General features: G+C 51.5%; 1 protein-coding gene across 2 annotated transcripts; it reads right to left on the minus strand.

The window, feature by feature from the left end:
• Positions 1 to 611: 611 nt before the first annotated feature.
• Positions 612 to 13,173, minus strand: LOC122373632 (LIM/homeobox protein Awh-like). 2 transcript variants are annotated; one of them, XM_043351906.1, is made up of 6 exons: positions 13,001 to 13,159; positions 4,252 to 4,433; positions 3,763 to 3,980; positions 2,405 to 2,638; positions 1,961 to 2,065; positions 612 to 1,670 (listed from the first exon to the last, which is right to left on the minus strand). In XM_043351906.1, the coding sequence occupies exons 1-6, from the start codon at positions 13,097 to 13,099 to the stop codon at positions 1,609 to 1,611; spliced, it is 900 nt and encodes a 299-aa protein (XP_043207841.1). In that variant the 5' UTR covers positions 13,100 to 13,159; the 3' UTR covers positions 612 to 1,608. The 2 variants fall into 2 exon arrangements, with proteins under 2 accessions (XP_043207841.1, XP_043207842.1); XM_043351907.1 differs by having other exon boundaries at positions 613 to 1,667; positions 13,001 to 13,173.
• Positions 13,174 to 14,917: the final 1,744 nt, after the last annotated feature.

Here is a 14,917-nt window from a genome sequence, read left to right on the forward strand (position 1 = left end):
CCTACAGTGACCTGACCTCTGTGACCTGACCTGGTATCAGTGACCTCAAATAGCAAAATATGTGTTTGAAGAACATTTCTCCACCGATGATTTTCAATGAAATGCATTTTACTCGATTTTACAACGCATTTCTTGAAATGCCTGTAAACGGTGAAAATTCGACCTTTGACCTGACCTGTGACGTCATCGGTTTGACCGAGGTCAATGAAATTGGGTCACAAGGTAGTTCTTCGTTGGGGCTATCCAACACCGTTTACCGCTTGTCGCTATGTTGCGTGGTTCTCGAGATCTGAGGGGGGGGGGGCCAAAATGGCCCCCCCATCAGACCGCGTTGCTCGGCAGACCCCATCTGGGCGCGGGTTAATGGATAGTGAGTGTTTTTTTTTTTCATAATACATTAAAATGTGAGCACATTGTGACATAAGCTTAGGAATCACAATAAATTAATTACTGAGAGCAGAAAGAGGTTATGTGCTCGGGGCTATACCATCTCTCCCCGCCCGTCCAACCCCTGTGGGCTGGCGGGCTCGGTTTACGATGCTTGACTTCGAGGGCATCAGGTTCTTCCCAGGTATTTCTACCAATCCACCTTTGTATAAAAATACTGGAACAAAACATACAAGCACATATATTCCTTTCTGCGTCAATGAACCACTCTACAGCCCCACCAGAACAACAATAGGAACGCCGTAAGCCCCACGCCAATAACGCGTGAGACTACACAGGGCAGGGCGGCCACACGGCTGAGTGAGCGGACCGCGCCTCACCCCCTGTCACTCGGCGCTCACCCGTGCACGTGCGCACGTGCACCAGCGCACACCGAGACCGAACACAACGCCGCAATATTGCTAGCCCGCGAGAGCTGTTAAAAGCGTTGTTATTGAAAACACTCATTTGTGAGCGGAGTTACCTTCGGCATATGAAAGCGGGCTGACCCAGAACAAAACTGAACAACGCCGATCACAGTACATACGACTATCGATGATTTTGGCAAGGAAACGTTGCAGCCATAACAGTCGTATAAATAAATAAAACATAAATTGTCGAGAGAGAAAAATATTTACAGCACAGAATACTTGATACAAACACTGTCAATACTCCACATTATATAGTTATTATCACTTCCATATGGAATGTATCTGTAAGGTGATTGCGAACGTCCGTTTCGCAGTGGTTTGTTCGTCAGTGCAGCTCGTCTATGATGTGCTGCTGCCTGTTCGAGTAAGGGTTACAGGCGAGTGTATCTCAGCATCGTTCACTTTCCATCAGTTATTTCACTTCAGTTCAGGCCGCCCTACACCAACCAATGTTGCAGTCACCACTGGAAACTGAAAGGTACTGGTCTCGGATCTCCAGCGCCGCGCTGTAGTCCGGGTCGGTCGTACCTGACCGGCGACCTCGCTCCCCGTCTGGTGGCAACGCTGCTGATTGCTGAGCCCGGAGTCTGTTACGGAGCGAGGAACTCCTCCAGGGTGTCCGACCGTGCGATGTGCCGTCCCGTCGACCTCTGAGGGTATACCGGCGCCACGAGCGAGCCCAGCATCCGCGGTGTAAAGCTTATGTACGGGTTCTCTGCCCCAGCTGAATAGCGGCAGGCGCCGCCGAGACTCAGATCTTTTCCTCAGGATCGAGATGAAGGAGTGGCTCCAGCATCCCTCGGCCGGAGCCTTCTGGAACAAACACGGATAGGATAAGTCACAAATATACAACTTTGCTTGGTTTGACATAAATCACATCATGACATTCGTACATATTTGGAAGAGTTATTTCATCAAAGTAATTTGTTGGGACCAAAACGTATTTCTTTTACTTTTCAATAACTATACTTAAGCCTGGACTCTGGAGGCTTGAATCTGGCGCTTATATTGTCTGCTCGCCTTGACGTCCAACTTTATGAAACACCTGAAATTTCAGTTCCTCCGACGCTAGGTAGCTTCTGGCGGCGTTCTGCGCTGCTTACCGACATCGGCGGTGGGAGCCATGGCGAACGACAAGTGGTAGTCCAGCTTGGGCGGCGTCAGGCCCTGGCTGCTCGGCGGCAGGCCCTGGTGGCTGACAAAGTTACCTGCCGACCGCGGCACCAGCGACGGTCAGAAAGGAGTGAATGCTACAGCGAGCCGGTGGACCAGCGCGAGCGGGTTAGAACAATAAACGGGATTCAGATTCAATCCCTTTTAAAATGGCATTCATGGAAAGATGTTACCATTAGGCATAATTGCCAGTCATGTTGCTCACTGATGGTACCTATCTCATGAGGATTTATAAATCGTCTTTAAATGCACATTTATAGTTATATGTAAACTAGATTCTGCTGAATTTGTTTTGTGCCGATATGAAGCATCAATTACGTGCCAGAGCTATGGGTATGAGCCCATGAAGTGTCAAGGACTCAAGATGACCTTACCTTTGACCTTCATGCCGTTCTGGTAGCGTTTCTGCCTGGCGCGCGAGTTCTGGAACCACACCTGGATGACCCGCTTGGTGAGACCGGTAACCTGGGCGATCCGCTCCAGGTCGTGGCCGTCCGGGTTCGAGTCCAGCTCAAAGTTGGCCTGCAGTATCTGTAGCTGCTCGTCGGTGAACGTGGTGCGCACGCGCTTCGACTTGTGCCGCGCGCCCGTCTTGCCGTCCTCGCTCTCTGCGGCGGAAGGGACGCGGCGTTGGAGACAAACGATACTCTACAGACATTCAACAGCGTCAAATGCAAGTGCTGGGTAGTGTTTGAACAATGTTTTACCGCAAATGACGTAGTTTGTTTCAGAGTTTGACATCCTGTGAGAGGGAGCTGCCTGTTCATTACCCACGATTAGCAGCTTACACCTATAAAACCGACGGCAGTCTACAGCTGCATGTATACCGCCGATAAAATACGCCCACTAATTAGACTCAGACGTCCCGAGCTGATCCGACAGGAACTGACAAGCTGCCTGTCCGTCACTCTGTTATTCTTGAAAAGGATGATGGGGCAGCACGGCAAATAATACACCATGAATTGGGTATAATCCTGACACAGTTACCAACCCATCAGCGGCTTAGTCGCCGACTCGCGACCCGCGCCACGACCATCTGCTGTAATCTCCGACCAGTCTTATTTACCGACATGGGTACCGTAAACCCCCACCTCAATCAAAACAATCGAACCCCATTGAACGGCCCTGTTTACCCCTTTCGGCGCGACCGCTATCATGTCTTTGTCCGTGGAGCGCTCTCGTACCGCACAAAGCGACCGGCTTCGGCGCCACCCATGATCCTTTGATTGAGACGCGCCGTCCCAAGAGGGTCCTTGTCGCCGAATCGGTGCGCGCGCTGGCGCTCCCTTCCACTCGTGTGCCCCTCAAAGGGGCGGCGATTCTGGGCCGGTCCGTCCGCCTCATCAGCCGCTTTTTAGCGGCACGTGCCGCCACCAAAACATGCTACATTAGCGGCGACGTGCGCCACTCGCGCCGCCGTTCGCAATTACATGCCGCAGTGCGCCGCAATTGCCCACCGGTGCGCGGCGCGCCGGAATGTGCGCGGAGGCGGGTGTGCGCGGCGCTTCTGGCACCGGAGGGCGCTGAGTGGCTCGTGCCGAGAGAGCAGCCGAGGGCCGTTCGGGCGGCAGGGGTCCTCGGATGTCGCGCGACGCCGCGCGTTTAACGGTCCGACGCGCTAACGTAATGATGAGATGCGCGTTGTCACAAATGATGTCCGTGTTTTCGGGATTCCGATGGTCATTCTCCGAGCGGAAACGGACGGTCGTTTTAGCGTCAGAATAAAACCTACCGTCGTTGCTGGTGCCGCCGCCGTCCAGGATCTCCTGGTAGTGCGCCTTGCAGAGCACACGGTTATCGTGTAGACCAAACTCCTCCCCGGTGCTCAGCTGCCTCTTGCAGGCGTCGCAGGCGAAGCAGGCCAAGTGGTAGACGTTGTTCCTGGCGCGGCGCACCCAGTCCGAGGCGGTGATACAGCGCGTGCACTTGGCGCACGACACGCTGAACGACCTGCCGAACGGCGAGGGGACGGGGGAGGGAGCGTCAGTCGTCACCGAACTGGAGTATAAGTTCAGTCGCCGGCGTCGCTACAAGAATGAACTCGGCGTTCTGGTTCTCTGTAGCCGAAAAGTTATGGGACAAGTGATTATGCTATTGGATATTGGATGCATTACACTGACCAATCGAGCTCGTCCTCTAAGTTTACCTGTGAAAGCTTCATTTTATGGAAGTGCACATTTCCTGCCTCCCAAGTCCCACCCTACCATTCCAGCCAACTCACTTGATGTAGTCGTCCCTACAGAAGACGTCGTCGCCCTTGATGAAGCAGGACTGGTGCTGTTCGAGCGAGGCGCCGCAGACGGAGCAGCGGAGGCAGGCCACGTGCCAGCTGGCCTCGCTGACCTGCAGCAGGTACCGGTCGCTGATGGGGTCTCGGCAGGCGGCGCACACCGCCGGCTCCGACTGGGGGAAGAGAGGGGGATGAAAGGGTCAGAAGAGACTAGTCAGAAGGGAGGGATCAGAGAGGTTCAAAAGTTGCTCGAGGAAATTCGAGAGCAGAGGTGTTATTATGTTCCAGCCGACATTATGTGGGCTGGAGACTGTAAGTGACACTGGATGCCATGTAGGCGTATTCATCATCTTTACCCTTCGATCATCAATATCATTTGACTCCCGATCTCGGCCCCTATTGTCCTTCTGGTCGCGACTGCCTGACCCGGGAGGCTGGTATGGGACTGTCTATTCCAGAATTGTCTCCGCCACCGCTGCCGGCTGTCTGTTCCGAGATTGTCTCTGCCGTTGCCAGTTGTCTGCTGAGCTCCATGGTACTGTCTCTGCCGTCCGCTGGCAGCCAGTTCCAGTATTTGAGTATTGTCTCCGCCGGCGTCTCCAGGTGGCGGCGGAGACACCGCCGTCTCCCGCCGGCCGTCACGCAGTAATGGATGTCGCCGTGTCGTAAAGGGCCGCCTCCCGGTTGTGAGTGAGCGCCGTTCGCCGGTCGAGTGCGCCGAACCGGCCACATTCCTCCGAACCCGGCCGGACCGCACCCCGCCGCATGACGCTCTTTCATCCTCGCCGACCGATTCGCAGCGCCGCCGCCGGCTGTGACTTTGGACACGCCGCCTGCGCTGACCCCAAGTCGAGTCGCTGCGACGGCCGTCATCCGGCTGAGCGATGAGCGACACTCGGCAAAAACGATGACGTAATAATGAAGCTGTGCGAGAGGTGACGAGGTCGAGACGCAGTCTCTCGAGAATTTCGTCTCTTTGTGCCGGCCTGATGGAGTGCGAGCAGCGAGCGGAATCGGTGGTGGAACGGCGCGGCGACAGGCGGCAGGGGTGCCGACCGGCGCCGGTCGCCACGCGGCCCGGTCACAGAGCGGGGCATGGGGCTGACAGGACGAGACTAAGTAGTCTGTTCCGGGTGGGATGAAGTTAACAGGCGATGACAGAACGTGTCGCTCGAACAGCGTCCCAGTCGAGCTTCATAGTACATATTTCATGTACATATTTCGGCCTTCGGAAACAATGTAGCAATGACAATAAAAGTGCCTGGTTCATAACATTACATAGGAATATAGCGAATCGTTACGTAAGGCTAACCAAGAAGCGCGCGAAGTCATAACATTGATAATCCCGTTGAATGCAAAGGTTCGTAACACCAAAAGAAAAAAGAACTGGGGCAATTTGGATTTGATTATCGATCGGGCGGCGGCAGTCGGTTTAACCCTCGCCGGCCGAGGAGGGGGGGGGGGGCGGGTGCCGCCCACCATAGGTTTTTTTTTCGCAATATCTCCGAACACGCTGGCGATAGAGAGCTGAAACTTGGCATACCTGACCTTTGATTCAAGCCGGATCTTTTGACACCAACCGCATTTTTGGGTCAGGTCAGGTCACTGACCTATGACGTCATAAGTGAACCTCTGCACGGTCTTCAGATGTCGCAACTTCGCAACGCCCTCACTGCCAGAGGAGATGTCACAGAGAAATGAAACTTGCAGGATCTAGTATCCATTATGAGTCTCACAACTTGTATACCTCGGATTTTTCCTAAGGGTCATATGAGGTCAGGTCATTTTCGTGACCTCACCATTATAAGTCAATGGGGAAAAATGAAAACTGCTATTCTGGCGCCGGGAACGATCTCCAACTATCTCAAGCACACAGAATCGTGATTTGATACACTCCTTGCAAGGTTAAATGCGTCACTTTTGCAATGTTGACCTTGCGTGACGTCATTTATGACGTCATCAAGGTCATATTCGTTTTTCGTCAATAACTCTTGATCAAATTGAGCTAGCGAGTCGGGAAGGCCACCAATTGACTCAGGAAGACCTGCCGAATCGAATGATATGCGACATGACCTCTTTCGACCAACTTCGTGACCTGGGGGTGCTGACCTGACCTTGACCTGAGGTCAACACCCCAAGTTGACCTGACCCGAACAAAATGTATATCATTCGACGCGCCTGAGCGAGACGAACACGGTGCTGCCAAAATCGCGGCTCTGCGGCCATTTTTTGCGAAGTTATTCACCAAAAACTGAACCGTACCTTGGGGCACTTGACCTGACCTCAGAGGTCACCGGTTGACCTAGGACCTTAAAATAGGGTACCATTCTTTGCGTCTCGTAACGGCGCACACGCTCGTTTTTTTTCCGCGACGCGCTAGCTCCACCAGGGGCGAAACGGCGAGGGGGGGTCGTACCCGCCCACCCCCCCCCCCCTCGGCCGGCGCGTATGTAGAAAACCAATAGGTCCGGCGAGGGTTAAGTCCTAAGTGAGCCACTTCCTACACCTAAACGTTTTCTAAATATCGATGATAAACCACGACGGTATTGGATAAACTATCACCTTGCGATGGGGGAGAAGCAGGCGCATTGCTACATTGTCCGGCACAATTAAATTGCACATGTAACCGGACGTCTTCAAACGTCCAATGGTGTTATCATTCTGTCTGGCGTTGAAGGCTCTTGAAAAGTCCACTGCATTTGTGTCTGCGGCACTATTTAGTGCATTTCGTAATCCAAACATTTCTTGTTATTATCAAGGGACAAAGATCACGAATTGCTTATTGAAATAAACGAACTAAGCTTAGTATTTTAACAATGTGGATTGTTCTTAGCAGAAACACACAAACACGCATCATTGACCGTGATGGTGCCGTCTCGTTGTTTTTCTATTCCTTGCTCTTCCGGCTCAGACAGCGCCCTCTCTCCCTCAGCCCACTCTGACCGCCGCTGAGGGCCGCTGCCCGACGCTCTCCCAGCCACAATGACTGCAACAATGCTGCAGCGACAGGCCGTTTTCACGTGCCCGGTGTGAACCGTCACCTCCCCGCGGCGCGCGCCGGCTTTACGCGGCGATAAATCCGGGACCCACCGCGCGCCGCGTCCGGCCGGGCGATAATTGCTCGGGCGATATCCTGATTTGCGGCGCGAGCTCCTATAGGCCGACGCTAATAACTGTCATAACACGGCGGCGACCACCGGGCCCGGCCGGAGCCCTGCCGCGGCCCGGAGAGGTGGGGGTGGACGGATCGGTGCCCCGCCGAGGCCCGGAGAGGTGGGGGATGGACGGGTCGGTGTCCTGCCGCGGCCCGGAGAGGTGGGGGGTGGACGGATCGGGGTCCTGCCGCGGCCCGGAGAGGTGGGGGGGGGGGGGGTGGACGGATCGGTGTCCTGCCGCGGCCCGGGTATGAGTGGGCACCGGTGACGCGCAGAGGACAGACGGGACGGGGGAGCAGCCCGACAGCCGTGTCGTGTCCAGAGCTTCCGGCGCGGCTGGTAGCTGCAAGCATGATTGACCACACCGTGAGACACATGTCCACGCAGAGGCACGCAGTCTCCCGGCAGAGGTAGGTATCTGGTGGCCGCGGCCCGTGCCGGGCTGGCCGCACCCCTCCGCCGTCCGGGCGCCGCGGCGGGGGTCCGGCAGGCCGTGACCCGCCCCTGGCCGACGGGCGGACAGGTATCACCTCAGAAACCGGGCACCGAGTCGACCCCTCGCCGAGCGGTGACGCTAAATTCATGTCCGAATGACCGCCGCACTCGTAAAACGAGGGAGGATTCTATTGGATGTGAAAACAATTACCGGCTATCTGAGGCTGAACGATTGATATTGCCCGATAAAATGCGGCAGAAGGCTGGTGGTCTGCTGGGAAGAAAGGTGCCGCTCAGGTCACACCCTCCAGGTGAAACCCAGCACCACTTCTCACTAAAACTGTATTGTGACACACCGCACCGCAGAGCATCACTCATACGTGGTCCCGGTGCCAGAGGTCAAAGGTGAAATTGATTTAAACACAGATTGATTTAGTTGCGCAGTGTAACATTAACTATTACTTTGAGGGTAATGCAAATACTAAGAAAATAATTAACCAGACAACCAACACATGTGATCCAACAGAGAAATTATGGTTGCTCGGTTGTGGGGGTTGTGGCGCGGTCTTTTCAATTCAATGTAACGGAAAATCTCAGTATGAGCGGCCCGACCCGGCCTGTAACGCTTTTCAGTGAGGCTGATAATTCAGCGACCACTGGACCGATTGGCCTGCGGTCTCTTTTTGCTGGGAAGCCTCATCCCTTCTACCCCATAATTGACTACATTTGATGCATCTCAGTGACCGTCATGGCACGTGCCACGTGAAAAGTCAAGGGTGTTCAAGCTGTTTTGCAGAAGTGGCGATTTTTAGTGGCGTATATCTCGGCAACCGCTCGCGCAATGACATGCGGTCATTTTTGTTGAGCTTCGTAACATTTCCTTGCCAAACATCGGGTGCTCTCGAAACATGTGCGTCACCCCCCCCCCCTCCCTCCCGCACTACAGGGCAATATGCAAAAAGAAGAGGTGTCAAATGTTTTTCCCATTGCAATAACTCGGTAATTACTGGAGTGATTTCGCTAAGGATTGGCATGCAGGTAAGCACCCACCACCAGGCAATGCATTCCTATGCGTTATGGTTAGGATGCTACTGCACGTGGGTCACTTCCAGGTCTCGAGAACGGCTGGGCCGATTGCGCTCAAATTTGATACACGGTTGGGGACCGGTTAGTATGGTGCCGTGCAAAAGTCAGTTTGGACCCTGTTTACACGTGCGCACGTGCAGGGTGCCGCTTCCAGATCACGGGAACGGCTGGGCCGATTGCACCCAAATTTGGCACACCGTTAGCGACCGGTTAGTAGGGTGCCGTGCACAAGTCAGTTGCAAGTGTTCGCTCCCACTTCCGCACTTTCACTGTCACTGTCTCGCTCGCTCGTTCTTCCTCCAAAAGGCGTTTTGCTGGTAAAATACCGTTGAGGCATCCCAACTGTTATACGATTAGTATAAGTTAGGTATTTTGAATTGAAGAAAAAGCGAACAGCCTCCGTGAGGATAAACAAAAGCAAGTCTTGTCCCTTTGCTGTAAGAGCATTTTCGTTATAAGTCGCTTACCATCCTGCAGGTATAAACAATATTGGAAATGAATTTGATGCAACGATGCCACAATAAAGTTGTTTACCACTTTATATACGATTCAATGACATGTAAATCACTAAATAAGTCATTTGTTTGTTCCTTTGCTTCCGGGTGCATTCAATACCATCTGCATTATCACGCTAACGCGAAAGATGTGCGTTTTGGTCATCCAATGGCAGCCGGCAGTTTCGCTAGGCATTCACTTTCCACTGTGTTGTTTGAAATATACATTCGTAAAAGAACCCTTTGTGTCTAATCGGTAAAAGCAGCGAACAGATGGTTATTCGAAGAGATTGTTGCTTCATTCTGTTTGAGTCAATGTCACTGAGCTTATGTCAGCTGGAGTGTTGAGACGGAACAGCGAGAGTCACTTTGGTAAGTTCAAGCAGGCAATTGATGAAACCTACATTGCGTCCATTTAACGTTCGCTTTACGTTACACATGCAGGAACAGAACAGTGGTAATTGTGAGCACTACCATTCCTAATTGTTTTCTGCTCTTTTATCTGACCCAGATGAAAACCAAGGATTGTGTTTGCTCCTGCCTTTTCATGCTTTATGTTTGTTTGTGACAAATAAGACACTTCTGCTGCACATGAGCCATGCTGATGGGTACTAAGCTCACCACTTTTAGGAGTTCACCCTGCATGATTTTGTGATCTGTTTCCATCTAACACCGCAATGACATTGGTCATAGATAAACCCTCCTTCAGTAGAACGAGCAAGTGGACCGGCGAATCCCGAATGCATTGTCGTTCATACCGAGATTTGCAAATGCTAATGGATCAGAAGTAGGGGAGAGTGGGGCAATGGCGACACCATAAGCATTTTGCTCAATAGCTTAGCTATTTGAAGCTATTTTATGGTGATTTTGACTGTGGTTATAGCCAAAGGAATAGGCTTTCAGATAGCACCCAGTTTTAGTATCTCAGGTCACTGATGACAGATTCAGAGCCTACGCAAAAATGTGGTGAAAAAATGGAGGTGCAAAAAAGTGAGGGGTAATGCCGGCCACTAAGTGCAATAGCACAAAAGTCGAAATATCGTCACTGGTATTCATCCTTAAACCGTTCTTTCGATGGAAATTTAAGTGAGAATTAAGAAACGACAACTGTATTCAGCAGTTAACAGTACACTGCACTGCAACACAACACTGCACTCGCTGCAACACAACAGCGCGGCGCCAACAGAGCAGCAAACTAACACAACCGTAAACACAGCAAGCAAACTAATACAGCCGTAAGCACAGCAACCCGAAACGTTGAGCTTTAACGACAGAAGTCGCAAACAAAATCGCGTGGAGTCATTCCGGACACGTGTCCGGTATTACCCCGAGGTCAGCTTTATTTTAAGAAAGCAGGCAGCAGTCAAAGGCATTGCGCCGCAAACGCCTCACATCCAGCAGTCGCCTAAGAAAGGCTTAATTGAAGGTCATTGCAAAGCAGCACTTCTGAAAATGCGTTAACACATTTCACAGTCAGCAAATAGATGCAACAAAAAATAAAAATCAGATACGAAAAACACATTTGACGCTATAAAAATGAAAATAATGGAGCTACCGTGACAAACTTGCACCACGTGCTAGAATGGCGCTCAACTGAAATGTAAACAACATCAGCTGATTAGTGATGGGCAAAGTACTCACTAGAGATGGGTGGCCGGCATTACCCACCGTCCGCCATTGCCCCACTCTCCCCTACAACACATGCAGAATGAAACGTCCGGACATCTTTCTTTCTGTTTGAATTTCAAATAAAAACAACACAATCTGGCATTTATCTCTTTACGTTCGTTCTGACGGATCTGGGCGCAGTACCCATCCCCTGCAGAGCAGCCCGATACGGACGCTTGGAGGTGCCACGCTCGCAGACGGAGCTCGGCCGGCGCGGCTTTTTCAGTCGTGCAGTTAAAACATGGAACGAACCGTCTTTACATGTGCGAGACCCAATGACAACATTTAAATTGCGACATAGTTGCCACAGCCTTGTCTTACGTACTTGCATAAGCTGCTTAAGTGTACTTACACGGTAAAGAATTCGAATGAAACTAACTACTTGGAATCCCATGCTCACCAGGGGTCCATCAGGCAGCTATTTCAGATAACTCACCTCCCAATGGAATCAGCTCAGGCCCAGTGGAATTTGCACTTTCCATCATTGAAAGAAAACGAAATTAGCCTGCGCAGAATAGAAAATAGCATACAAAAGTACAAAAAATAATAACTCAGAGGCTGAACTGTGAAGGGTTCAGGGTGGTTGGCTTGATACAAATTACAAATTGTAATTGAAAATGATTCTGAAATCAGGTGTCTGAGCTGATGGACAAAGTGATGCAGTCCATGGGCGTCACTGCACCGCCATCCCGCCGTGAATTCACTCGTCAAGTCTGGCAGCGATTTGGGGCACCGGAGCCACCAACACTGCATTCAGTAGGGACCAAAATGGCCAACACATACCACACCAGACTACGAGTCGGTCTATCACATCTACATGCACATCTATATCAGTATCAACTTGCACAAAGCCCAGCATGCGCATGTGGACATCACCAAGAAGACACTGCCCACTACATACTCCGGTGCCCCCTATATACACACCAAAGATCACTCCTCCTTAACGCGGCGCGAACAATCATACCAAACTTCGAAAACATTTCCTACAAACGCAAGCTTAGTGCAATCCTATTCGGCCATGATCTTACTGAGAACCAGGGAATCAGCATAACACATCATCTCCATGCATACATTGTACATACTCAACGGTTCAACACACACACACAGCAATAACACACACACACACACACACACACACACACACACACACACTACACAACATCGTACCCGATTGCTGCTGCCCGGGGCCCGGACACCTGGTGACTATGTCCGGAGGGCTGCTCGGCGGGCTGCTGGCGGGGCCGTCGTGACCTGTGGCCAGGTGGTTTTACTTTGCACTTAATTTTCGTGTTAATATTTCCTTTTTTGTGTGTTTTTTGTGCTTATGTTTTGTGGGAAAGGCGCTTTGATTTAAGCATTTTGCTTTTGCGCCGATCCGCGATTATTTTCGCCGATATTTTTTGTTCGTGGTTACCAAAATACACTGAATGAATGAATGAATGAATGCACTGGTTGGGTATTGGGGGGCGCGACCGTCAACCACGGGTCATTATGACCGTATAAGCCGTGTCTCAGCGGTGACCGACGATTTGCTCTACATGTGCACCGTTCCGCGGCATATTAGCGCGATCGCACGCGCCGCCTGTAGCGCAATAGTATTTACCTCTGCTGTCGGTGGCGATTCAAATCCTGGCAAGGCGGCACCGGCTAAAGCCGAACGAAATACGAAAAAATACTTACGCGAAGTCGGTTGAAGCCCAAAATTATAGCATAAAACAGACCACTCCGGGACGGAGGAACAGCACCTCGCATTAATTGGCGGGAGATAGCTGATGCGTGGTGCTGGTGGAGCTTAGGTAGCTTGACTACACATAGATACACGGCCGATTCCGCCGTCGCCGCCGACGCCGACAACGGCGACTCCTGCAACGGCATCGACGGCCGACGAATTCCCACACTCACCTTGACGTCACCGAAGTCGATCATCTTCTCCACGCCGAGTTTTTTGGCCGCCTCGCCGCCAGCGGGAAGGTGGAACGGCGCCTTCATCCCGCCCAGCATGCTGCACCGGCTGCACGCTCGTCACTCTGTCGACCTGCAGGGTCCCGCGGCACGCGCTCGCTCTCACGGTCACTGCCGGCCCGACTCGCCCTCAGCGCGGCGGCGGCGGCAGCGACCGCCCGCCGACCGGCCCCCGCGCTCTGATTGGTCCGCGCCCGGCCGTGGGCGGGGCGAGGGGCGTGAATGGTCGTTCCCATGGCAATGAAGTGTCGAAACGACAGGTAACACACGCGCCACGATGGATCACCGCCCAATGACGAATGATGTATATCAATGGAGGCGGAATAACAAATACCCAGATACCGGGCGGTTTTTGCGCCTCAATGCCGCGGCGCCGGCTTTGTGATGGAGTTTTGCTGACCGCACTGGGGCTATCGAATGGAGGGGATGTTTATTCGAGAGGTGGATTGAATGGGCGGATATGTTTCTGTAAGCGAGCTGCGGCCTGCGGAGGGCCGGTGTGAAGTGTTGGTCCAGGCTGACACGGAGATGTATCTATGAACGGTGCAGAGGCGATATGTTTTTGCATGGGACCACCAAGTCAGGTCACTGGATGGCAGAAACCGTTGATCTTACCTTACGGGTAATTAATTCAGCCAACGATCTACGCCCATAATCTACAACATCAACAGAAATATTGCAAAAAAAGAGAAAAGAAATAGTTTGAACAGTAAAATTAGATACCTACAACTAATTAAAGGAAGGAAAGCTCCTTAAGAACGGGAATAAAGACTCTGAAAAACAAACTCCATTTCCCATGATAAATGTGAACAATGAATGTTACGCACCCTTTCAAAATGTCCTCAAGCATGTTGTGAAAATTCTGAAAGTTTGCTTTTGAAACATGTTCAGATTTAACGACTCTGCATATGCTCCAATCAGCCCTCCGGACGGACATGCCAGTACAATCCATCCTATTGCCGCATTTCTTTTTTTACAAGCCTATGCTCGTTACGTGCTCTACTTGTGAATTTACAATCAATTCGGATAAGTCAAGGCATTAGATATGAAATTGAAATATATGTAATTAATTACCAGCTTGAATTGAATTAATGCAATCGGCTTGAATCTGCTTCTTAGGTACATACTCGTATAGGTATCCCAAGAAGATTATCACACGAGTTTCTTGTCTTGTGACTTGTCTGAATGTTTTCGTAAGTGCTCTTTGCAACGGCAGTAGCCTACCGCGATTTGATCAATAAATGAATAGATAATTTCGTCATAGACGAAATGTAGCAACATGTCGATTAATACTGACTATCACGCATATCATTCATTGAAAGCGTATCACATGGAAAGCGTATCAATTTATTTTTCCTACCCTAAATATATTTCCTTTATTTATCAATGCTATATACCTATTGCCCATCAATTTTATGTCAACCAGCCTCCGGCGAAAAGTATCAGGCCAACTTCTCATCTGAGCTGCAAAGTTGTGTTGCATTTTGTTTGAGGATTTTCAGCTCAAATGCACTTTTATGTAGCACCAATCGTTAGGCAAATAATTACGATTAAAATCAAAGCCTCTATTTCTTATATCATTGTACTAGAAATATCATCTCAGCAATCAATTTGCTGGGTCTTGATTCGAGAATAATTCCGTCACATTACACCACCGCGGCCCCTGCGGTGGTGCAATGTGACAACCCTTTCCCGGACCGCCGCGCCGCCCCGGTCCGCCGCGGTCTATCCCGGCCCGCCGCACCAGCTGTTCTCGGCGCCGTGGGACTGCCCGCGCTGCCGCAGGAAGCGGCTCCTTTGTGTCACGCCCCGGGTCACGGTGTCACCTCCGCGTGACGTCACCGCAGGGGGGCGTCC

This window comes from Amphibalanus amphitrite, unplaced genomic scaffold (assembly GCF_019059575.1).
Source record: "Amphibalanus amphitrite isolate SeventyFive unplaced genomic scaffold, NRLGWU_Aamphi_draft 001525F_arrow, whole genome shotgun sequence".
NCBI lineage: Eukaryota > Metazoa > Arthropoda > Thecostraca > Balanomorpha > Balanidae > Amphibalanus > Amphibalanus amphitrite.

Coding starts and splice junctions, on each gene's coding strand:
- LOC122373632 (XM_043351906.1), bottom strand. CDS start 13,099: ATGCTGGGCGGGATGAAGGCGCCGTTCCACCTTCCCGCTGGCGGCGAG. Junction 4,434..13,000: donor TCGACTTCGGTGACGTCAAG/GTGAGTGTGGGA, acceptor CTCTTCCCCCAG/TCGGAGCCGGCGGTGTGCGC. Junction 1,671..1,960: donor GGCTCCCACCGCCGATGTCG/GTAAGCAGCGCA, acceptor TGTTTGTTCCAG/AAGGCTCCGGCCGAGGGATG.